This window comes from Erpetoichthys calabaricus, chromosome 4 (genome assembly GCF_900747795.2).
Source record: "Erpetoichthys calabaricus chromosome 4, fErpCal1.3, whole genome shotgun sequence".
Taxonomy (NCBI): domain Eukaryota; kingdom Metazoa; phylum Chordata; class Cladistia; order Polypteriformes; family Polypteridae; genus Erpetoichthys; species Erpetoichthys calabaricus.
Window position 1 is genome coordinate 256,707,174 of NC_041397.2, and position 27,337 is coordinate 256,734,510.

A 27,337-nucleotide genomic window follows, 5' to 3' on the forward strand; every position below is an offset into this window, starting at 1 on the left:
ACAGCATACAGAAAGACAAAGTAGCCCAACTAATTTTAAAAATGATTAATAAAAATAATTCCTTCTTGTATTAAAAAGGCTTTAAAGTTGATTTTACTACTCTCTTCCTGCATGCATGTGCACACACGCGAAAGTGAATACTATTGAGTATTCACGAATATTACCTTTAACAGAAAAACTACCCAGAGAGATTCAGTTATCACTCACACTACAGAAGATTAAAAGTCAAGTCTAACCCTAAAGATTACAGCCATATGATGTAGTTCTTTGTGTTTTCCCCCTTTATCAATGGCAATATCTACAGTACATGGCACATAACATGGTGCCAAGAGGGATTAACATCACCAGCAGTTTCATTTTCATGCACTAAAAGGAAAGACAGTGCAATTTATGTGAAACATAATAAAGTAATATTCCATTAAATTATTACATATTCATTTACTGCATATTTAATTTAAATGTTGTTTTTCAACCTTACATCACTTTATCCATAAGCATAATATTTATTTTCATTTGTGAAAACATAATTTTGAAGCTTTCATTTAAAAACAAAGTATTTTTTTTTTAGAAATCTGTTAATTGAATTAAAGAGAAGAAATGTCTAAACTAGCTGAGTGTGCATATGAAAAAGTCAGGCCTGTCATTAACTGGTGTCTCATCTAAGGCTGGTTCCTGCCTTGCATGCAATGCTGCTGAGATCATCTCCAGTTCCCTCCTACCCTGATTTAGAATTAAGCAGCATGAGAATATTATGCTCAGGAAGCTTGATTTCTTTTGTCTAAAAATATTTATTTTCATGCATTGCTGATTTAGCAGTATTAATTGTTCGGATCAAAGGATACCATTGGCAAAACAAATGTTTCATTTTGCAGTTACCGTTATAAACTCTTTAAAGAATATTACAGGCACCCATTTCTATTTTCATACTATTTATCTTGATGAGGACTGTGATGGCAGCATGTTGCCAAGAAAGTTCATCCAGCCCCACTGGGGAATTCTCATACACTCCCAGGCCACTTGAAAGATATAATACCTCCACCATGTTATGTTTCTGCCCCTTGGACTTCTCACAGTCGGCCACACCTTGTAAACCCCTCAAAGAAGTACCTGGAGGCATCATAACTATATGCCTAGACCACTTTAACTGACTCTTCTTAAACTAGAGAAGCAGCAATTCTTATCCAAGTACAGTATGTAGTGTATTACTGAATTTCACCCTATTGCAGAAAATGAACACAGAAAACTTGAGCAGGAACCTTACTTCTGCCGCTATGGGCGAGGATGGAGATGCAGACTGACTGGCAAATTAGAAGCTTTGTCCAAGGACTTAGTTTTCTTTTCACTGCCATTACCCAGTATAATGTGCATAAAACAGCTATCATTAGGAGTGCTTGGTGGCAGGTCACCCTACATAGCACAGTTGGGCTTAATCTGAAAAAGCTACATGGGGCTGCCATGTGGGCCTATGACCTAAAAGGCAAGGGATAAGGATTTCAATCAAAGCAAGCTCAGTGATAAGACATAAGTGGAATGGATCTGGACTTAGCAGACTTTGGCAATAAAAATGTTATTTTAACACTTCAAACTAAATTAAGACTGGGATGTAAACATGACCAGAATTTTAAAAAGATTAGGTAGAACTGAATGGCAAGGAATGTTCATATGGTTCATAGATTCAATACTGTCACATGTACAGAGCACTGTGAAATTCTTTCTTCTTGGGGGAATCTGACTGACTTGCTGTGACTTAACATCAAGACATCTGACCAAGAGAGAACACCACTCTTTGTATGCTAGTTAATTGTGGGTCTGTGAAGTCATAACCAAGGCATATTAATTGACAGCCGATTTAAAAACAAAATAATTAAATTTTGTTTCTTCATGCAATATCTCAGTACAAACCCCAGTATAAGGAGTAATATATCTCAAAGCTCCATCCTCATTTGGAATGCCACCACTTGTCAAAATGTGCAGTTTGATTTTTAACAGAATCAGAGATATTTTTAAGGTATCCACTAATGCCTGCTGCACCAGAATCAATTATGGCCAGTAAACTCTGGTCTATTAAGTGTTACTGGAATCACCACAGAGTTCTTTAAACGAGGATTTATATTTATATCCCCCTCCCAGTAGAATAATGAAATGTATTAGTCTCTTTAAATCACCGCTCTCATTGAAATTTCCCTTTGTGTTACTGTTCATTAACTATTTCTTAAGCACTCTGATTTCTTTCACTTGACTAGACCTATAAATTTGTCAATAAAAGAACCAAACATGGTGAAGGCCAGACCATTTACTTGTTGGGTCTGACATTCTTGTATGGCTTCTAATTTTTCAAGTCAGACATGAACACTCTCCATCTCAGGAACTCAATTTTTCTGCAATAACTGCACAAACAATTAAGGTTCAAAAGATGATGACAGAAAAGCAAACGAAGGTCAAAGCCAGTAAATAAGAAATTTAGTGTTTTAAACAGGGCTCAAAACATGAACCAGAAATGTGAGTCAAAAAGGACATAGCAAAAGGGTTGGTATTTCTTGTTATCAATCTATGAGAAGAACACGAACAGAAAAAACTCTGGGGACAACGAATTACAAATAAACCTTCCAGGGAATGCATTCAGCTTGTAGAATGTTAAGATAATTCTGTACATAAACACAAAAGGAAGTGAGAAAAACTTCTTACAAAGCATTAAATACTTCAAGAAACTATGTTATCAGTAACTATGTTTGCAAATAGTAATACAAACCTACAGCTTTCTACTTGATTACCAACTTTTCAAATTGAGCTTATAGTATTTGGCATCTGAATTCAGTATGTCCTTGAAGTTATAAAAATACCTTCAAAATCCTGTAGAATGTGTCCATCCCGAAAAGACAGTGTCTGCTTTAGCTGCTGGTCCAACATGCTATGAATGGTAACAAATCCATCATCCAAAGCCAGAACATAAGGATAGCACACTGCTGCTCCAATTACATTCTCTGACCAATGGACTGGTGCACGCTGTGAAACCCCTGCTGCTGTAGCAAACATTCCTGTAAAAACAGACAAAAAAATGACAATTTAGAATTATGGAATAGTAAAATGACATTTTACAATCATATTATACTATAGATCTTGTTCATGCATAGTGTTAGTGCAGTAATAGTACAGTAAAAATATGCCTCCCTCAGATCAGATATGAATGAAAGACTGGTGTTTAATGTAAGGTCTTTTATAACTCCACAAGAAACAGAATATAAAGTCTAGTTAGTACCTAAGAGGCGAGGAAAGCGAAACATTGCACTAAGAAAATTAAAACAAGGAACCATTTTAATGATTGCTAGTCTAGAGTGAAATGGTAACGGGAGAGAGGACCAAGATGAAAGATGAGCAGATTTAGACCAATTTATTGTATAACCCCATACATTTTTAAAATTAAATGAACAAGCTATGCACATATGGGAGATCAGAGGGGGCATTCCGAAGAAAGAGCAAAATATCACCAGTGTAAAGCAAAATTTTAACTGACAGCCACAAGGTGGCGCCAGCTGCTTCTAAAAAGCAGAGAATAGCACTGTGGAGCAAACCGTCCACACTTTGCACCTTCTTTGGAGACACTTACTCAAAAGTGTCCTTTAGCTTTGACAGCATCATCCATTTAGAAGGGGAGAGGCAGTATATCTAGAAAATAATTAATCTCACTGAGTGGATTATTAGAGGATGTAGAAAAAAGATCAGTGCAGAACTTCAGAAAAAAAGTCATTAATTAAAAAATGCTTCATATCTTTTAACATTAATGCTAACCATTACTAGGCCTTACACTATAGATGTAATTTCAAGTTATTAAGCAGCATGGAATTAAATTCAGATGAAATATTAGATTTCATCAATTCATATACCAGGTCCATCACAAGAGGGCATACTTCTCTGAAAGACATAAAATTAGACTAGCTCCTGTACTCTTTGCTTGTGTTTACAAAATTACGTACAATTCCTTTTAAAGCCATACATACTTAGGATCCCAAACACAATCTGAATTTATTTCTATGACCTCTTCCAAAATAACGGAGTAACTCTGTGCAAAACTCAGAATTCTGAAGAAGTATTAAAATGTCAGTGACCGGCATGTAAAGGAGGCAGATGCAGTTTAAAGTGACATGCAGCATGACATAGTGATTCCAAACTTCTGTTAAAGGGGTATTTAATCAATGATTCTGAAATAAAAATAGAGTAAACCCTACAATAAGTACAATCATGAGGAGATAAGAACAACAATGTCTTGGCTGAGGGATAAAGTAAATTGACCAAATTCAGATCAGAGGCAAACTTGCACAACAAATGGGTTGAATGAGGAGGAGGAGGTAGTGAGGAGCACGCACTGATATAGCACGTTGCCGCACCCACTACATGACAAACCACCTCAGGAACCCAGAGTAGGATCCGAGTGCAACCATGCAATGGGTGACACCTCATTGAATGAGAAACACGGTGGCAAATACAGGAAGGAGTTTATCGATCCCAAGATACCCAGTATTATCTAATTAGCTGTCAGTTTAAGAATCTCTCATTATGAACATTAGGAAGCTTGATTGATAAGGACTTGGACAGTATGTAGAACAGTGTTATCCTATTATTCTGAACTCAGTTCACACGTGTTATCGATAAGACCACACTCAATTTTGTAAACTTGTAACTTGTGGAGTGGAGTGGTGGCTCTGAGGCTAAGGATCTGTGCTGGTGTCCAGAAGGTTACCGGTTCGAATCCCTGTCAGTGCCAAAGGAGATCCTACTCTGCTGGGCCCTTGAGCAAGACCCGTAACCTGTAATTGCTCCAGGGGCGCTGTACAATGGCTGACCCTGCGCTCTGACCCCAAGGGGTATGCGAAAACTAACAAATTCCTAATACAAGAAATTGTATAAGGCGAAATAAAGAACAAAAAAAACAAAACAAAAAAACTAAGGATTATCAGCCACATCTTCTTGGAACTGGATGCAACTGGAACAAAGTACCACTTATTGCATAATCTAGCCACATTGATATGTAGCAAGTTGGATTCTTGTAAAAATGAAACATCCATTCTTTTGTACCATATATAATGAAAGACACTCCTCCTCTTAATATTTAACCCAAGCCCTGAATTTTCCAAGAGGCTTCTGACAGAATAGACATTAAGATTTAGTGAGGGAAATACAGAACACCAATTAACTAAAGAAATTAAACAAAGGCAAAGCACAAAGCAGATGATGGCAGTGTGCGGCCATCCCTCCAGGAATCCAGGCAGTGAGTAAAAATTGCAGGAGTAACTTACTAAAACACTCCTCATATACCCCTCCTATAACACCCCTTGAGCAAAAAGATCAAAAGTTTAACAAAAAAAGGAATTATTCTGGGAACATTTTACTCTTCTGTTCATGTGTCAACCCCAACACATGAACAAATACATATGTGCAAAACCAAACAAAAGAAAAAAACACAATTACAATAAATTCTGCAATATTTACTGCTCAAAAAAATTAAAGGAACACTTTTTTTTTAATCAGAGTATAGCATCAAGTCAGTGAAACGTCTGGGATATTGATCTGGTCAGTTAAGTTAAGTAGTAGAGGGGGTTGTTAATCAGTTTCAGACTGTTTTGGTGTTAATGAAATTAACAACAGGTGCACTAGAGGGGTAACAATGAGACGACCCCCAAACCAGGAATGGTTTAACACAGGGGTAGGCAACGTCGGTCCTGGAGTGCCACAGTATGTGCAGGTTTTTGTTCCAACCCAGTTCCTTAACGAGAACTCAATTATTGCTGATGAAGCACATATTGCTTAAGTGACATTTTAATGCTTCATTTTAGTGGTCTCGCTTGTTAAGGTTCTCCAACCTTAATTGCTTATTTCAATCTTAAACTGCTGCATTCAGTTTTAATTGCTCCTTATTAGCAATAAAATGTAAAACAGGGGTAGGCAATGTCGGTCCTGGTGAGCCGCAGTGGCTACAGGTTTTCATTCAACCCAATTGCTTAATTAGAAACCAATCATTGCCAATCTCAGACCTTATTTAATTTTATGGCTTGTTAGTCTGTGCAATGTAAGGCTTTTATATCGTAGATTTTTTTCCTTTCCAAGGATATCATCCAAATGATTTGAAGCCTAAAACGGATCATTTTCAGTCTGTCACATTTTTCTATTAAGTGTTTTATTAAATCAAACCATGCATGATGAACACACACAGATGTAATTGGAAAAAAGCTAGCTGGAGAACTGCTGGCTGCTTTGTCTTTTACATCTTATTGCTAATAAGGAGCAATTAAAACACTGAATGCAGCAGTTTAAGATTGAAATAAGCAATTAAGGTTGGAGAACCTTAACAAGCGAGACCACTAAAATGAAGCATTAAAATGTCACTTAAGCAATATGTGCTTCACCAGCAATAATTGAGTTCTCGTTAAGGAACTGGGTTGGAACAAAAACCTGCACATACTGTGGCACTCCAGGACCGACGTTGCCTACCCCTGGTTTAACAGGTGGAGGCCACTGACATTTTTCCCTCCTCATCGTTTCTGACAGTTTTGTCACTAGTTTTGCATTTGGCTATGGTCAGTTTCACTACTGGTAGCATGAGGCGATACCTGGACCCTACAGAGGTTGGACAGGTAGTCTAACTTCTCCAGGATGGCACACCAATACGTGCCATTGCCAGAAGGTTTGCTGTGTCTCCCAGCACAGTCTCAAGGGCAAGGATGAGATTCCAGGAGACAGGCAGTTACTCTAGGAGAGTTGGACAGGGCCTAGAAGGTTCTTAACCCATCAGCAGGATGGGTATCTATCTACTCCCTTGGGCAAGGAGGAACAGGATGAGCACTGCCAGAGCCCTACAAAATATCCTCCAGTAGGCCACTGGTGTGAATGTCTCTGACCAAACAAACAATCAGAAATAGACTTCATGAGGGTGGCCTAAGGACCCAACGTCCTCTAGTGGGCCCTGTGCTCACTGCCCGGCACCATGGAGCTTGATTGGCATTTGCCATAGAATACCAGAATTGGCAGATCCACCACTGGCACCCTGTGCTTTTCACAGACGAGAACAGGTTCACCCTGAGCAAATGTGACAGACATGAAATGGTCTGGAGAAGCCGTGGAGAACGTTATGCTGCCTGTAACATCGTTTAGCATGACCGGTTTGGTGGTGGGTCAGTGATGGTCTGGGGAGGCATATCCATGAAGGGACACATAGACCTCTACAGGCTAAACAACGGCACCTTGACTGCCATTAGGTATTGGGATGAAATCTTTGGACCCACTGTCAGACAGTATGCTGGTGCAGTGGGTCCTAGGTTCCTCCTGGTGCACGACAATGCCCGGCCTCATGTGGCAAGAGTATGCAGGCAGTTCCTGGAGGATGAAGGAAGTGATACCATTAACTGACCCCCACGCTCGCCTGACCTAAATCCAACAGAACACCTCTGGGACATTATGTTTCAGTCCATCCGACACCACAAGGTTGCACCTCAGACTGTCCAGGAGCTCGGTGATGCTCTGGTCCAGATCTTGGGAGCAGATCCCCCAGGACACCATCCATTGTCTCATTAGGAGCATGCCCTGACGTCGTCAGGCATACATACAAGCACGTGGGGGCCATACAAACTACAGAGTACGATTTTGAGTTGCTGCAATGAAATTTCGGCAAAATGGACTAGCCTGCTGCATCATTTTTTCACTTTTGATTTTTTTTGAATGCAGCCCTCTGTGGCATCCTTTCATTTCTAACACATTACCCAGCAGTGATATTTTCATAACGAAAATGAGAACTAGAACTAAGAATATTGTTTTTTGTTTTACAAGAACTGAAATTAAGGCAAACAGAGAAACTAAAACTAAATAAAAATAAAAATTAGTGATATGTGAACGGGCTAAAACGAGAACGAAAATTGAGTAAAAATGAAAAAAACAGCAAAAGCATTTTTATTCAGTCCAGTTCAGTCGTGCAGAAGAGTTGGTTGTAGGTCGCCTTGGGCATTCAGTTACACTGCGCAGTTCACTATGCTGTGATCTTGTAACTTGGCTTACTACAGTCACGTGACACAAATTCTGTAAAGGGCCGTCATTTGTTTATTGAGCACATTTGGTTCGTCGGGTTGAAACAGTAAGCAAGTGTGGTTGACAATGGCGAGTTTTGCACAGATGCTTGCATGTAGAAAGCGAGAAAGTAACGAGTGGAAATACAGCGTAGATGATAATAAAAGCAATTGTAGCGTGCAAAAAGAAGAAAAGAGTCTCGGAGTTTCAGTGCAGGGCCAGCTGGATCAGTACTTTGGGGAAGTCCAGCACTTCTCTGGCACCATGACTGCACTTCATACAGGAACATGCGGTCTCACCTGTCATCATGAAAAGTAAAACAACTAATAATCATAACATGAAATATACTTGTCCACTGGTTTGTGCTATAAATTTGTTTTCTGTATGATTCCAATAATCTTGATCATTTTTATAGTCAACATTGCTGAATTTGTGCATTTCCTTATCAAATATTGGGGAGAAAAGCAAGGTGCATCAGCGACGTGAGAAGCCTCGGACTGCGCTCTCCCTCACACACTGGGTTGATGCATGCAATTGGCGTGTGCCTGTCGCTGTCTCTCTGTATGTCGCCAATATAATATTTGCATACACATAGTGCTGGGCAGTATGACCAAAATTCTATATCACGGTATTTTTCAAAATTATCCCGGTTTCACGGTATTCAACAGTATTCCCCCAACCCATGTATGAGTGGATGTTAACCACATTTTCCACTGCAATCACTGCAGTAGACTGGCTAAGAATAACCTATTCCACTGTCACGAGAATTTTACATTGTACAAAAAACACATTTTAATCTGCACACAAGTATTAATACAGGTTTGCATGGCCCCATAAAGTGATAGTTTTCAAGGGGGTGGCACTAATGAAGAGAAGGAATCACATTGCATGACAGTTGCAGTCAAAATATAGAACCTTTTTATTGAACAAATTTTGCAAACAAACCAAAATTTTGACAACATATTTCCAACCATCCAAAGAGGCATTAAGACTTATTAAAATATCCAGAGGTGCTTGTCAAAAGTTGTATTGCACTGAACATGTCTTAGAAAAGGAATAAAGAGTAAATATTTTTTGTAAACCAACTACACTTTGTTAATGTAATCTCTGTCCACTGACACGTTAAAGTGACTTTTTAAACAACTTTACCATCATTAAACTGCATAATATTAAAACTAATAAATAATAACAATAAAATAAATAATAGTGCAACTTCCAGTAATAATACTATTACTTCAAGCCCAGGTGCATTACACAGTATTTGCCAAATAAAAATAAAAAATAACAAGTGCAACTTGGTGATGACATCTTTACCAATTGAACCATCATTAAGGCAAATTGCATTAATATGAACCTTGCTTCAAGCTAAGTTATATACATAAATAATAAAACTGCAACTTGCATTTATGATGGAATTTGTGGTATAGCCCACAGAATCGTATTAGGTCCACAGTGAAGAAAAAAAAATACGGACACAGGGAAGAAAAAAAAAACTATATGTCGAGAATAAAGTCGACATGTTGACTTTATTCTCGACATTTCCACTTTAATCTCAACGCTTATGTCAAGATTAAAGTCGACATTTCCACTTTATTCTCATAGTTTATTTTGTAATTAAAGAAGAATGTTGTAAAACTAAACTTTATCCTAAAATCAATGTTTAACTTACTAGATTTTATCAAACCCCGTCATAAGTTAATGTAGCACATTAAATGCTTTGTGTTAAGTGTTCCCCGACCCAGTTGTTAATCGCTACAGGCTTCTTAAACTGACTTCCACTACACTAAGAGGAAGCACAGGCAGCGATTGCCGCACAGAATACATTCATTATATTCCTGCTCTCTGAAAATTTAGAATGCTAAGATGAATATTTGATATCATTTTCAGGATATTCCTGCTCCCTGAACATTTAGAATGCTAAGATAAATACTTGATACTGGTTTATTAAAGTATTGTATATCATGGAACAGCAGGGATACATTTTAGAAATTATAAAAGCAACAGTTGATGTTAAGGTGTTACAAATCCATGAAAAGAATAAAACTGTGTGGCTCTATCTATCTATCTATCTATTCAATTTGTATTTAACAGATTCAATAACATTTTGAAAGGACACTGATTAGAACAATTGAAATGAGACAGAGGAAATGGCTGTGACATGTACTTAAGGCACGACAGGAATGCTAGGAGATATCATTGATTGGAGATTTGAGAGAAAATAGTCACGTGGAAGGCAGAGAGAATGTCAAAAGGAAGGCAAATGATAAGAAAATCAAGGACCTGTCTACAGGCTAAAAAAAAAAACTGATGTATCAAAGAAAACAAGTCTATAATACAAAGGAAGCAGCAATAGATATAAAAGCCTATGGGCACATAACAGTCAACAGTTGCTGCAAAGTAACGGGTGGGGGAAATAAAATATACTGATAATGAAATAACAAATACACTTAAACAAATAAGCCATAAGGCTAAGCACACCACTGATTCTATACTGTCACTGTTTATTAAGCTTAAATCTATAAAATCCTTTTGACACTACATACTTTCTATAAACTTTCTAGTTAACTACAACCAATAGTGGCAAAAAATAATAAAACTGTATAACAATGCACACATTCATTTTCATTTATTACCAACATTCCTATTTTGGTTCATGTGGCCAACATGCAATGGTTCTGTATTTTGGCTGGGGAGAGAAGGCAATGCAGCATAAAAATGAATTTCTAATAAGAATTGTGAATAACTGCCCCCTGCTGAATGATCATAAGAACCGTAATCACAGGAGAAGATGCATTTCATAGAAACACCAAAGCAGAGGAAACTTGGCAGAAACAAAATAAGCAGGAGCAACCAGGGTCCAATTAGCAACAATAATGTTCTGGAAAGTTAGACTCACCCATTTTTTTTAATATATTGTGGGTATTAAGTAACTTTTTTTGTTTAATTTTCCAAAAAGAGATTTATCAAAGCGGTTTGCTTTTAGTAACTTTAAGTTCTGTGTACACAAAAAAATAGTATCACTATTTTTAAAATCATCATTTCAAAGAAAAATGTAATGTAAACTAATTCAGTTAATGAGTATAACTGATGGTAGGAATTTATATTGTGTTTTGCATTCTGAGCTCACTTTAGAATGAGGAACAATGGGGAATCATGCTGCATGTAGCTGATGGAAGGCACACAGATTCCTTTAACTAAAAATGTGTGTTCTTCATACTACCTAGAATAGTGCAATTATTATTTATTCATCTTAAATCATAAGCTATTGACAGTTACATGTTCTTAGAACTTAATTTTTGATATTTGTGAATAGGAAGAAAAAACAAATACTGGATATTCACGTGCTTCGTCTTTTTTTGGAAGGTTGCTTTTTCAACCTTTGAATGCTTGTTTATTTTGCCTAAAAAAGAAAGATCTTGCCTATTATTTGTTAAGAACTTACTACATTTCTTAAACTTCAGAGGAGTATAATTATAATTAATTATGAAATAAAAAAGCACCTTGATTCCTATAGGAGGTATTTTCTGCAAAAATGAAAATGAATATTATAAAATGAAAATGCAATCTCTCTTTTGCAATTTCATTTTCAAAGTCTGCTGCAAAAATGAAAAAACCCCATTCGCAATTCAATTTTCAAATTCTGCATGCAAAAATGCTGCACAAATTAAAATGAAAATGAAATAACCCCATTTGCAATTTCATTTTCAGTCTGAACCGCAATGAAGCTGCAAAAATGAGAAGCAAAAAGCATTTCCACTTTGCATTTTCGTTTTCAAGTTCTCAACATGCAAATAGCACAGGTCAATGGGCGAGGCTTTGTACATCGATTTCTCACCATTTTTTGTCCTTCGTAGCTGTAGAGCCACTTTGATCAACAGAATATATCTCACTTTGACTGTGTTTAATACACGATTTTCATCTTTTCACCCCCATACTGCAAACTTCACAGCAAAATCATCTCACAAAATCCGAAGACCATGTGTAATTGTAGTACTGAAGCAATTAACGTGCAATTTTTAATTACAATATTTAACATTACAGAAATTAGCCTTTATTATATCATAGTTTAGATTTATTTGCACTGAAGTGGAAATAGGACACTTTGTATTTTTGTAGTATATTGTACCGTCGACACCAAGCACCGTAATGGCTCTTCAGCGGAGGTGCTGGAGAGCCTTGAGACTCAGATCTGTAACCTGGAGTGTTATTTGCAGCAGCAGTACAGGGATAGAGATGGCTGAGAGACTGACAACTGGGCAGCTCTGGGCAGACTTGAAATTAAATTGCAAAAGAGACATTGCATCTTGATTTTATAATTTCACATCTTTTTGTATTTATTGAAAAAAAAGCTTGAATTCTGTAACAACTTTGTGTTTTGCAAAAACTTTTTTATACTTTACATACTATGGATGAAAATACAGAAAGTAAAGTACTCAGTAGTTCCTGGATAACCGACACCCTCTGAATTCCTGTTTGTCTAATCATTTTCCTCTGAAGAAAGCTTATATACAAATACACATACATACATAGTATATATGGCAGGATGGTACATATAGGCCAGTAGATATCCACTGAAAAAAGGACATTTTGATATAACAATATTTAGGGGTTGAAAACACCCCTACAATAAAGAAACCACATACCCCAAAATCTCAAAAATGCACTGTGGTATTTGACTGAAATTTTGTGACATTACACAAAAAATAAAATTAGCCAACATGTTTTTTTTTATTTGTCATATTTTTTTGTTTGGTATTTATTAATATTATGCTACACGTGTGTTCGACGCGGTGTGGAAAAAAGGCTTTATGTAGATGAAGATGGATCAGAAGCAACTGATTGGCAACACAAATAGCACTACAGTAATCCCTCCTCCATCGCCGGGGTTGCGTTCCAGAGCCACCCGCGAAATAAGAAAATCCGCAAAGTAGAAACCATATGTTTATATGGTTATTTTTATATTGTCATGCTTGGGTCACAGATTTGCGCAGAAACACAGGAGGTTGTAGAGAGACAGGAACGTTATTCAAACACTGCAAACAAACATTTGTCTCTTTTTCAAAAGTTTAAACTGTGCTCCATGACAAGACAGACATGACAGTTCAGTCTCACAATTAAAAGAATGCAAACATATCTTCCTCTTCAAAGGAGCAAACAAATCAATAGGGCTGTTTGCTTTTAAGTATGCGAAGTACCGCGGCACAAAGCTGTTGAAGGCGGCAGCTCACACCCCCTCAGTCAGGAGCAGAGAGAGAGAGAGAGAAAAACAGATAAAAAAATCAATACGTGCCCTTCGTGCTTTTAAGTATGCGAAGCACCGTTCAGCATGTCGTTTCAGTAAGCAGCTGCACAAAAGATAGCAACGTGAAGATAATCTTTCAGCATTTTTAGACGAGCGTCCATATCGTCTAGGTGTGCGAACAGCTCCCCTGCTCAATCCCCCTACGTCAGGATCAGAGAAAGTCAGCGCAAGAGACAGAGAAAAGTAAGCCGGGTAGCTTCTCAGCCATCTGCCAATAGCGTCCCTTGTATGAAATCAACTGGGCAAACCAACTGAGGAAGCATGTACCAGAAATTAAAAGACCCATTGTCCTCAGAAACCCGCGAAGCAGCGAAAAATCCGCGATATATATTTAAATATGCTTACATATAAAATCCGCGATGGAGTGAAGCTGCGAAAGGCGAAGCGCGATATAGCGAGGGATTACTGTACTAGCAAAAGGGTGGATGGATGACTGAAGAAGAGACGTTGTCCTATACAGGAAAAAACAGACATCATCACGTTGTAAAATTGAATGTTCAAGGAAGGAATACTGTACTTGAAATGATGTAAACAAATGAAAATCGTAAACATGCAATAATGATAACTGGTAAACCAGCGCTGCTGCATTTTAAGACTATTAATAGATGCCAGTCATCAGTGCGACATTGGAGGCAGTGTTGAAAGGGATGGCTTGTGGACGTCAGATGTGCAAATATTGGCATCCAAAAACTTTTGAGGGCTAGAAACTTCCAGGGAAGACTGCACAGAAAAGCGGTGAGCAGCACAGAGTAGTCCAAGAAGAAAGAAGTGAAGCTGAGGAGCATGGACTGTAAGAAAAGGAATGTGCAGCAGAATTCTCTGGTGGAACTTTTGGTGGAAGCAGGCCTGCTAAAAGGTCACAGCAATGGAGTGTATCCATATTACTAACCGAGAATGGTAAACCGGAAGGCACAGACGCAGGTCTCGGTAAACCGGAAGGCACAGACGCAGGTACACGGCGATGGACCCAGGAGACATAATGCGCAGGGCCTACAGCGCGCGTCTCATAAACCGCGAGCGAAGTCTGATCCAGCGCGAACGAAGGAGTTACGGCTCAGAAACGAAAGAGCTCAACTAACATAAATAGGACATGAAGCAACAATGCGCCCATAGCTAACGACTAACGACGCAGCCACACAGAAAAGAGGATTCTGCACTGCACCCCAGAGTCAAATGGAAGACACTACGGAGTTCGCAAAGGTCCACAAAGATAGAACGGAAGGCGCGAGAAAGTACGAAAGGCGCAGGCGCCTACAACGCGCTTCTGAACTAAACGTCCACACTACACAGCATGGCCCGGGTAATAAGAATAAACGAACTCTCCGTATTAAACGTACAGCATCCTCACACGTCCAAACCATATAGCATATGTGAATCACATTACAGTGATGCATTATTAACAGTACAACCACAGAAAATGCTCCGTATTAACAGTAAGTGCAATTATCCATATTACTAACGGTAGACAACGGATAACTAATGGAGTCACAGTCACGGCTCCAGAACGATCCAGCTCAACTAACAGAGCTACAAACGCGAGCCCGCATGGATAAAAACAATAGATGTAGGCGCCTACAACGCACATCTGAAACCGCGGAAGCAAAACCGTCTCGGCTCCAAAACCAAACAGCTCGACTAACGGAGTTACAAAAACGAGCCCGCATGGACAAATACAATGTACATAGACGCCTACAATGCGTGTCTGAAACTGCGGAAGCAAAGCAGGCACGGGTTCAAAACGAAAGACCACAACTGACGGAGATACAAAAACGAGCCCGCCTGGATAAAATCAATGAACGCAGGCGCCTACAGCGCATGTCTGAAATGCCACAAGCAAAGCGGGCACTGCTCCAAAAAGAACGAGCTCGACTCACGGGGCTACAAACACGAGCCCGCCTGGATAAAACAAATGAACGCAAGCGCCTACAACGCGCTTCTCAAACAACGCAACCAAAGGAGTCACGGCACCAAAATGAAACATCTCAACTAACGGACATACAGAAGCGAGCCCGCCTGAATACAATTAATGAACGTAGGCGCCTACAACGCGCCTCTCAAACAGCGGAGTCAATACATAAACGGCAAAGAAAGGAACGACAGACGGCCGCTAAACAATTCTGCCAATTAGCTAACAACGCATTCTGTAATGAGTCCACTATTAGTGAACATTCATTAGTATTAATGAATATACTTCCTTTGTTCGTCATCTACACCTTTACACTCCAATATATCTCATACATTCATCAATGTATTTCGGGTTACCCAACACCGGGGGTAGGCGAGCGAAGCGAGCAGGGGGCAGAGCCCCCTTGTTTGATGATATAATATTACTGTGCTCCGGGGTCAGAAACCATGGGGCAAGGTCAAGAAACATTTATGTCATGCTCTGTGGTCAGAACATCGGAGCTTACAAGTAACCTTAACCTCCATTACAAATGGAAAACCTGCCTCTTCCCCTAATGAAATTTAACAACTTAATGTGAACTTATTGTGAATAGTTCTCAGCTCATTATAGTTTTTCCAGTGTACACGGGCTATTGGCTCAAATGGCAATAAATATTTAGAGTGTGTTCATATATATTCAAGTTTCACATTATTCCCACTGATTACCCGTTTCTACTTAAAAGAATACACTTTCCTGTAAAATTGTGTTTTACAATGACTGCCAACAAAAAGCGAAGGCACTAGAAAAAGTACAAAAAAGCAGGAATTGATCTAATGCAGGAATGCTTTCCTCATGGACAGCCGTTTATAGCAGGATCAAGATTAAGAAGCTTTAGTGACCTAATAACATTATTACTTATTATGTGAATGACGCCTTTATCCAAGGTAATTTGCAACATTCAAAATACAAGAAGTTACATTTCTTTTGCTTTTGCAATTGGAGCACAGGTAGATGAAGTGACTTGCTCATGGACACACAGTGTCAGTAGTGGGATTTGTTAGGGTCTGAAGTCTTAGGTCTAAAGCCTTAACCACATCAACACACTGCCTGACAATAATATTAGCCCATAGTCTTACAAAATTAACACAGTTAGTTTGGATGTAAAGTTGAAAATATAAACTTTTTTTTGCTCCTCATTTTTTGCATCAGGTAATTAATTATGATTACCTGGACCTGTACTGCCTTTGGTCATGACCAAGGTCATCTACCACTTTCTAGTTTAAGCATGTTACTATCAGGAGATGATATTCCAAAGATTCAAACTATCCAAACTTTTTCTAATTATATTAAAAAATAAGACTATGAAAACTACAGTCAAGTTGCCTCAACTTGTATAAAAGACTAATTTAATTGATTTTTAAAAGATTAGATAGAATAGTAGCTTAATATTACAAGTAAGCATGTGCTGGGACAGGGGATATCCTATTTCACACGCATTCACACAAAATGATTTTAATACTACCTTCTAGAAACCGGTCAACATTTCAGAACATTTTTGTCAGACTGTGATAAATGTTGTGGGGGGGATCATCCTACCAATACTCTGCTGTACAAAGAACAACAGACGGAGGGCGTACAGATGGCTTCTTTCAATGCACACTAACTGCATTGCAATTAATCAGAAAGCAAGGTATTTAAAAAGAAATAAAATGCAGATGGAGTTTGATCAGGGCTTTCAAAACAAACTAACAACCCTAACTACCTAGCAGGAAGTATGCAGATATATTTTTTGCAAAAGACATTACTCACAGACAATATTTGATCAGACAAAATTATGAGGAAAGCTCCCCTTTGGCATTTCAAAGCAAAAAGTCTGGTTTCAGAAAGGAACCACATTTACACATTAGCAGCACCTTTTAGAAGATATTAACTGCCTGGCAACAACATTAAAAGTAAAAAAAAAAACAAAAAAAAAAAAAACACATACCACACATAATTTTATGTTCCATTCAAAATCTCTTAGAAATCATGACAAACAAAAATCATGTTAGTTCATCTGTGTAACTTTCCTTCTGCTAGCGGATTTTAGAGATTTATGCTAGGTAATACTCAAAATATTAAGCTCTATCATCAAAAAAGTAACTGAAATATACCGAATACGTAAATTCAGGCCAGAGGTGTCTTGCTGCTAGAACAAAGACTAAAGAACAAGCTTTAAATTAAATAACACCCATTCAATCATGTGACTTCTGAATAATTACTGTTTCTAAGCAACATGACAAAATGGGTGATACAACACCTAGGTTTAATGTGAAGCAAGTCTTGACAATATGCATTTAGCATTCTTCACAGAATTAAGGCTCAATAAATTAATTCAGCAGTAAAAGTATTCAAAATAAGCAGTTCTTGGGATATTTACAGTATATATCTCCTGTGTTGGTACATTTTTTCCAGTTACTTTTTGTAGTCACACATTTCACATTTTTGGAAAGTCACAGAATTTTGATAACCCAGCTCAAGCCTATCCCTGGGTTATTAGTGCCCCTCCACTGGGACTGCTCTTGAAAGAAGAGTAATATGTTATTTGGTGCAATGATAAATGATCATCTTACCTAAACCACCAGGACCAGCTAAAAGAAACTCCTCTCGGCCAACTCTCTTCACTATGGGCTTCTTCTCCTCGCTGTCATATGGAAAAAGATCTTGTGAAGTTCCAGTGTTATAATTCAAAATTATATATTGTGTGGTGAAGGCCAGACAGAGAAAATACCCATCTAGACTGACTGCAGAAGGCTGTTCTGGTGTTGATAGCTCTTTGACAATTTGCACTTTATCCTCATACACCATATAGATTTGTATAGTCCTTTTCTTGATAGAAATAACACAGATTTCTACACAAAATGGATCACCACTTACAGGATTCTCATTCACAGTGAAAGTGACAACACCTTTAATTTTAGATCCAGAAGGTATGAGGTCCAAGCTGAGCATATTAACCAACATAATGGTATTGTCACACAAAACTATTAGTCTATTGAGGGCGGAAGCTGCTTTAAGTTCATTAACTGGCTTTTTTAAACCCAAGTATTTGTGTGGTTGCCGCTGGACAGAAAAGGTCTGTTTTCCATTTGCCAAACTCTTTTCTTCAAGTAAAAAATGGAAGATGAAGCAGTCATTAGTGCCTATGTAAAGATTTTTGCCACAGCATTCTATACATTCAATATTGATACGGGCTTTGTCTCCCATTAAGAGATCTCGCTCTACAGCAAGACAAAGTTCAAAAGCCTTTATGCTCATTCTGGTATTGAAGGAAGCATCTAGAAGAAGAAGAAAAACAAAAAAATTAAAATAATACAATAGGATACATTTGGTATCTTTATATATTTATCTTAACAAGTCAACATGCATGCAAATGACCCCAATTTCAGTGCTAGACCATCTCAGCTTTGCAAACAAATTTTTGCTCTCTCACACTTACACCTCATTAAGGAGAGGATAATGTGATTGAGACAGTATGTAGACCAATAAGGCCTTAAATAAATGGTGAAGTGTTCAAACAGCCAAAGTACCAACACAGCAGAAAGAAAGATCAAACAGAAAACATTTTAGCATGTCTTGAAAAAGTGACTAAATAAAGAAAACAGAAAGCATGATATACCTTCTAGAAACTTAGAAACATTTTTTTAATACAGTTTACAAACAGAAGTGTGTGAATGCATCAACAATCTTAAATCTATTCCTCTATACAACATTAAAAATCTGAGAGCAAACAAGACCAATATGAACTCCTAATCTACCTTTCATCATACTGCACCAAAAACAAATCAAATCAAAATTGTCATTCTCTCTCCAAATCCAAAAATACAAGACAAGACAAAGATGGATGAGACTCAGTTACCTAGGCCACATATTAAGAAAAGAGAGAGACGTGATTGTCTTTAACCATCACTACAAGTACCAAAAAAGAACTTTGCAGCATAAAATGGAAGGAGAATAGAGAAAAAACCTTCAATTGATCAAACTGTATTATTCAAATTCAAGCACAGCCAACCATGTTGAATAATTTTTCAATTATATATTAAACCAATTTTGATCCAGGAATGTTAATCGAGGCATTTACAATTATTTATGCCTGTTTAAAAATGTTGGCTGCCTATTTAACAGAAGTCACTTTGAGAATAATAATAAAATGAACACAAATTAAAGTCAGCGACAGCACTAATTGTACTTGATGAATTTTCTTATACTAGCTTAGAAGTCTGCATGGCTTCCAGCAATCTAAAATTTAGCTTAAGGCTTCAGGTGGCAAAGCCTTAAAAAAGCTCTTCCGACCTACTGTTTACATTTTTTATTTGCATTTTAAACTTAAGCTCATCAAGTGTCTTGGAGGTCTTGTTTTCAAACTCACTACATAAGTAAATGGTATACAATGGAAAACCCAAAAAAGACCATGACCAGTTTTTTTTTTTTTTTAGTTTTCTAAGATTTACATGAGGCAATTATGACATTTATCCCTTAACCTGTTTAATCCAATTTCTGGCTGCACAAAGCTGCAGCCCTATCCCAGGAGCACTGGGCACAAGGCAGGAACAATTAATGGACGAAATACAAATTTATCACATGTATTCTCATGCACACACTTATACTCACATGTATCGAAAACCAGCAATAAGCCTCACATTGCCATCTTTCTGATATTGGAGGAAAACTGGGAAAAATAAAAAACTGAAATATACTGAAAGAATGTGCATTCTGCACACAAAAACTTGTTAAGGGCCAGGATTCCGACTCAGGACTCCAGAGCTTTAGGGCAGCTGCCCTAACCACTACACCACCATATGAGTTACCAGTCAACCATGTGCAGTTCTGTAGCACATCAGAACCAGGTATATAAATCTATAGATGTACATCCACTCTCCTTTTATTTCTTAAGATTTTTGTGTGGGGAATGTTTGTAATTGTCTATGATTTTATTTATGATTATTTACAAGGTCAGGTCAGGGAGCATGCAGTGGTACAGTGCGTTGCCTCACCCACCAGATGACGAAACTGCTCAGGATACTGGTTGGCAATCCCCCAGACAGACACGTGGCCCAGTCCCATACTCCGGAAATGACCATCTATCTGCCATAGCCAGGTGTTACATGGGCATCCCCTTGGCCTGGTCCAGTCGCTCAGGTCCTGAACAATTATGATCCTACAAACTAGATCATCCTCAGGGAATCGTGCCACATGGCCATGGTGCAGTAACTGATGCTCCCTCACAATGCAGGTAATGTGCCTCATTCAGGACTCCAGGGATTCTTTGAAGAGACACAGTATCGAAGGAGTCCAGTCTTTGTCTCAGGTCACTGGATAGAGTCCACATCTTGCAACTATATAGCAAAACAGGAAGCACCAGGACTCTAATGACTTGGACCTTCATACCTTTGGAAAGATATTAGGAGCACCACACATCTCATTCCAGCGACCGCATGACCCCCTTGCTTTCCCAATCTGTCTACTGACTTCATAGGAAGAGTCACCAGAGACATGAATGTCGCTGCGGAGGTAAGTAAACCTCTTGACAAGGTTGACACTCCCTCTACAGACAGACACACTGCTGGTGGCTATGCCCAAGAGGTCATTAAAAGCCAGGACACTCACAAGCTCAGACACCTCGCTCAATCTCTTGAGAGCCCTGATCAGAGCCTCCATTGAGTACAAAAAGATCACAGCATCATTGGCAAAGTCAAGATCAGTAAGTCTTTCTTCACCAACAGGTGTCCCAAAGCCTCTGGACTCTACGACCCTGCCCAATACCCAGTCCATGCAAGCATTGAACAGAGTAGGAGTAAGAACACACCCCTGACGAATCCTAGAATAAACTGTGAAAAACACAAAGGTTCTGCCTCCACTCTGCACAGCACTCACAGTACTAGTGTACACGCCGGCCATGATATCCAGCAACTTTGAGGGGATCCCACAAAGTCTCAAGATGTCCCACAGGGCAGCTTGATCAACTGAGTCTAACACTACAAAAATTGACAAAGGATGCAAACAAATTCTGCAGATATTTGCGTTTGTGCTCCATGAGAACCCTCAGTGCCAGGATGCAGTCGATGGTTGACTTCTTAGGCATAAAACCAGACTGCTGGTCGCTGGTAGGTGAGCAAGTAATCATGAATCCTATTAAGGATGACCCTAGCAAGGACCTTACCCAGCACAGAAAGGACTGTTATCCCCCTGTAGTTGTTGCAATCCAGGCGATCACCCTTCTCTTTCCAGTTAGGGACGACAAGTCCCGTTTTCTAGACAGTTGGGATGACGCCTGTCTCCCAAATGGAAGCAAAAATTGCTTGCAATGCCAGGTTACCACCAGCCTGGAGAATTTCACACCAGATACCACAGACACCTTCAGCCTTACCTACCCTTAGCTGGTTCACCAGCTGTGCAATCTCAGTGAGACTGGGTGGTTCACAGCTAATTGGAGGATCAGCCTCTCCAGTGGACCTGGAGATATCCAATGTCCTAGCCGGAGGATCAGCTTTAAACAGCTGCTCAAAGTACGCAGCCCAGCAGGTGACAACTGCAGTGTCATCTGTAAAGATCATTCCATCAGCTACCCTGACTGCGACTCTCCAAGGAACAGATTTGGATATGCGTAATGCTTTGATTCCTCTGTAAGCAGGACGTGGGTCACTAGACCACAGACGGTGTTACACTTGCTCACAGATTCCTCTAACAAATGCCTCCTTATCTGTCCTCTGAGCCCTCTCATCCAAACTTCTCAGTTCCTGGTACAGACTGGAGCTGCCATCAAGCCATGTACTGCGACTCCTCTCAATGATATCCAGGGAGCCCTGAGAGATGAAACACCTCCTTCTGGGAACACTGGTAACACCAACACAATCCTCAGCAACCTCCAGGGTCTTGTCACGAAAGGTCTCCCACATCACATTAGGATCAGCAGTATTAATGTGATTTACCAGGTGTGTTAAGAAATACATGTTATTGTAGATTATTGTCTTCAAATCAAATTACTAACCTCCTTGGCATTACCCCGAGCATGATTCAGGCTGGGAATTCTAAGTCTGAGTCAGTCCCAGGGTGAGATGTAATGGTCCGCTTTACAGTATTAAGCCCCAATTACTCTTAGGACAGTATGTGGCTGTCATCTATAGGATAAAATAACATTATGCTGCAGAAAATCACGAATATGTCTATACATTTTACCACTCTAAGGTAGCTCATCAATATACATGATTAGAGTGGAGCCTTAAACCAAAATAAAACGGCATGTAAACGAGAATCTGTAAAGCCAGATTCAGAACAAATTTAAACTGAACCATTAGTTGAATCAAGAGATAGAGATTACAATGTGAACTGGTCATCAGATATTACATTGGATGATGAAAATAATGAATATAGTACTGTATGACAGAAAATATCATGATATGCCTGGTAAATTTGGTCATCTAATGGTTTGCCATTCTGCAAGTACATGTGTGATAAAAGGAAAAACAACTGTGATCAAATAGAAGGACGAGAAAGAGGTTAGCCCCTAAGCACTGTTCACAATGCAGCAACTGTCATTAGTGTCAGGGGAAATGTGGAAGCCACAAAGCCCTGAGCCGTGGTAGCCTACAATAATACAAGGGGCCTGTCAATCATGTGGATCAGGCACCGACATTCTAGCCTCTCACACTCAAACAACAGAAAAAATATTATGAGAAAAGTGTGCAAAGAAACACTCTTCTACTGTCTCAACTGTGAGGTCTGGCTGTGTGTCAGTGAAGGACATGTATTAAATCTGCATCAGTACAGCACTGGAAACCAAACATATCTTTCCAACTGTATTTATGTTGACATTTTGGTATTTACAAGGTTCTGTGAAATGTACTAACATTTTTTCATATTGAAAAAAAAAAAAAAAAAAAAAAAAAAAAAAAAATCAACTTTCTGACTTGTTTTTCCAGGGTAAAACATAACACTATAGAGGCTATGAAAGTACAATCTCATGTTAAATGAGATTAAAATGGGACTTTTTTTTTTAAGGTACGTAAATTGTTTGCAACATTTCTGGGGCAGCCTGTTGTTACACCTTCACAGAAAATATACAATGCAAAGAGCCCACTCACTTTTCTTTAGCACAAGGATTATGAAAACTATTTTCTACCACATTGGGCTATAGGCTTAAATTTAGTCTTGTCCCAATACAGCAACACAATAGCAAAATCTAACTGATCCAAAATAACTAACCAAACATCGGTTAAAGATTACTCCAAAAACTATGTATATATTTTTTGCATGTTTCCAGTCATCCACAAAAAAATTTTAATGTATCCTTAAAAATTGTACGAATGTTACTTTGTTCATGCAGCAAACTATTAAACAGCTCATACACTGGTCAGATTACAAAAAAAGTCTGGTATTACATCCATCCATCCATTTTCCAACCTGCTGAATCCGAACACAGGGTCACGGGGGTCTGCTGGAGCCAATCCTAGCCAACACAGGGCACAAGGCAGGAACCAATCCTGGGCAGGGTGCCAACCCACCGCAGGACACACACAAACACACCCACACACCAAGCACACACTAGGGCCAATTTAGAATCGCCAATCCACCTAACCTGCACGTCTTTGGACCGTGGGAGGAGACCGGAGCACCCGGAGGAAACCCACGCAGACATGGGGAGAACATGCAAACTCCACGCAGGGAGGACCCGGAAAGCGAACCCAGGTCCCCAGGTCTCCCAACTGCAAGGCAGCAGCGCTACCCACTGCGCCACCGTGCCGACCCCTTGTATTACATTTTAGCAATAATATTTTCATGGCCAGGAACACTGCTACCTCACAGGTTCTCCTAGTTACTCCCGTTCTCTTCCCACATTCCAAAGATGAACACAATAAGTTAACTGAGGACTCAAACTTGATCTGATATGAATGTGAGGAGGTAAATGGCAGACTAATGGCCCATCCACAAGAACAGTGACTTCCAGTTATTCAGTGTTTCCATCTACATCTCACATTAGTTTGACTTTTTAAATAGTCAATGTAAGCAGCTATCTTTACAAATCATATAACTAGCTGAGTGGAAACCAGCTGCTTACAGTGATGGCAACTCACATCATCCGAGGTAACCGCACCTCTCTGAGAAATCCTGCCCTCGGTGCAACACCCTTTCCTTCTGACTAAAAGTCCTGTTGCAAGAATGCCTGAAATGCTCATGCTGATTCATAGTTCAAAGCTTTGCACCCTGCAGACAATGCATGCACTTATTTTCTACTGTTATGAAATAATAAAAATTATTATTCTTTGAATGAACATACTGTATATCCAAACAAGTCAAATGGCACAGGCTGCAAGGATGCATAGGATCAAGTGTTTCCAACTCATAACTTGTTGGCTCCAATTTGAGGCCAGTCTACAGTTGCTTTTGTGTATAATTTACCTCTTCTCCCACTGTCTATACTGTATGTGGTATTAATTTGACTTGTAAATCTGAAATGTCCCTGTACAACTAATTGAGGGTGTGCGAGACAATGTGCCTTACAACAGCCTCTCATCTCATGGTTACTGTTTTACACTCATTTCTGCCTTTCAATCAAAGTACTAAATTCACTGGGAAAATAGGAGATTACAAAATGGACAGAAAAAAAATAATTGGTAGACAAACAAAACACAAATTAATGCATGTACATAAATTTCAACAAGAAACTACTTAATTTACAGCTTTCTACTAACTGCAAAGTTAATGATTAAAAGTTTATTAAACTGCTGAAATGCAAATTTACTAACTGCAGTCACTGCAGGAATTGTGGTGCATTGATAAATATCACTGGCATTGAAAAATCTTTCATTAATAAAGAAATTAAATAATTGCAGAGTAAATGCTCTAAGTATAACAGCATTACTTCAGTACGATGATTTCAGTTTATATTGCGTCGTTTACCCTGTAAGCCATCATAAAGGTACAGATGATTACAGTTAACAATGGAAACACCACGAATGGTGTGGGGAAAACAAGTTGAGCGCTCCAGTATTACAGGACACCATTCAGTTCGGTCTTCGGATCAAGACAAAGAGACGCCGTTCCGCATGTAAAACTGAATGAGACAATGTTCTTCATAACCACTGGCTCCACGTGGCTTATAGAACAATCCATTAGTTATAATGATTTTGATACATCATCACCAACAAATCGTGTCGGAATCCACAAGGGTTGAACCTGCTATAGAAGCTGGCGCAGGCTACGCATTCGGAAAAGGGTAAGACTAGCGTTGGCCCGGATCGGATAGAGGCGTACATTCACTGAGTCGCAAGACATACGTGCCTTACCTACACAAACTGCAGTGTCATGTGCAAGTGAAGCACCTTCACTTCTTTACTTCATCTTCTTCATCTCCCTTTCACCCGTTCCCTGCCAGACACAAACCCTCGGCCCGGTTTCCTGCTCCTGTTTCCACCTACATCCTGTCAGCTGATTTGGATCGCAGCTCTTGGAAAATATCAGAGCCTCTCCTCTTGACGGGTTGGTTAAAAGCTCAATGGAAAATCCCTGCCAGTAGCTCTACCGGGAACATGCCATTATCGCAAAACTGAAGGACAAAAGTGCTTAACCCTTGCACAGTTTATGTTCTCTCAAGTTCATCAGTTGACGTGTAAGACAATGGAGCCAGTCGTGTACGTCATAACAACGCGACCATCACTGTCGCAAAAATCTTACGCGGGACAATTTGAAGCTGCAAGATTTCACTTTCACAAGTGAAGTAAAAGTCTTTCGATTGGTTTGTCGGCTCGTTCTTCTTTTATTTTATTTTTGGTATGCTTTATAAAAAAATAACTATTTGCCTAGTACTAGTAATAATTAGTCCGTTTTTATATGACGGATGGATGTATTTATAATTCTGCGTTTCATTCACTTTTATAGTTCCGGAGACTCCAAAAAGAGAACCCCTTTGTTTTTGACGTCATTACTTTTGTAAATTGTAATAACACTGGCACCTTTTCTTGTGTAAATCTCTGTGGTTAAACTCGTAAAAAGAATAAAAGACCGCTGCAGTTTGCTTTGCAGCAATGAATAACCGTCTCTACGCTCAGTTTATTTTATAGAATGCACGCCATCAGAAACAGGGTATATTATATTATACTGTATTATATTATAGTCAGTGTTTTCGTTGCCTCTTTTCCATCCATTAAATTCGAACTTGCTGTGTTTATTCCTGGCTTGTGCCCGAGGTTGCCGGCATTGCCCCTGGTGTCTCATGACTCCAAAGTTTTCCAAAAATGATTATTTCTAAGTACTGTTGATGAATTAAGGAAATGGCGTGCATTATCAAGTGCGGTTCTTTTCGGTTACATCTCTTTAGCCTTTCAAATTTCTCCCTGGGGCACTACTTATGTGACTGGGGAGCGTGTATGTAATTATTTGGCATATCTAAATTAAACAATTATGAGTGAGCAGGATAAGAACGTTCCCTGCACTGAACTGATACAGTGCCAAAGGTTTTATAGACAGATAGATCTTTATTTCTCCCTAGGGATATGTTGGTTCTATGAGCCTACCCCTTTAACAGAGATAGCTGGATGGTACTGAAGGCACTGGAGAAAAAAAAATCCTCAGTGCTGCCAGCTTTGTCCAAGTAAGAATAAGCCTGGCGGAATAGATAGATAATTGCATCCTCCACTCGTCTTTGTCCAACAGCCCAATGACACAATGGAGATAGCAGAAGCATGTTTCTTTGCACAATTTTCTTATATTTTTTTCTGTTGCTTGAACATGAGAGGGTAGAATGTCACTGCCTGATGTGCACGATCAACGTGTTGTTTTAGGCTACTACAGCACTAGACTCAGTGACTTCCACAATTCCTCTGACATGTACAACAGTTGTTGCGTTGTAAGCAGTGCTTAGGGTGCTAATGTCTTCCTTCTTCATTGCAATAATTTTACCTTTTTGTACCAATCTGCACTATAGTGAAGCTTCACAGGACCAAATTCACCAAGCATATTATGGTGGTTTGGCCGTATGATACCATATGAATCAGTTTGTGTCAATATCTGACAACCAATTCACATTATCATCACTACCTCTTGATTTAACTAAATGGTTCAACTAA

General features: G+C 39.0%; 1 protein-coding gene across 2 annotated transcripts in view; it reads right to left on the reverse strand.

The window, feature by feature from the left end:
• The window catches only part of tgfbrap1 (transforming growth factor, beta receptor associated protein 1), a 62,706-nt gene extending 36,800 nt beyond the window's left edge, over window positions 1-25,906 (reverse strand). Inside the window, exons 1-3 of one of the 2 annotated variants that reach the window (XM_028800664.2) lie at window positions 25,563-25,906; window positions 17,849-18,553; window positions 2,841-3,035 (exon numbers count right to left, since the gene is read on the reverse strand). In XM_028800664.2, coding sequence (XP_028656497.2) covers window positions 2,841-3,035; window positions 17,849-18,533 — 880 coding nt within the window. In that variant the 5' untranslated portion in view covers window positions 18,534-18,553; window positions 25,563-25,906. Of the gene's footprint in view, window positions 1-2,840; window positions 3,036-17,848; window positions 18,554-25,558 lie in introns of both variants that reach the window. The other variant, XM_028800663.2, reaches the window with a different exon arrangement.
• Between the last annotated feature and the right edge of the window lie 1,431 nt (window positions 25,907-27,337).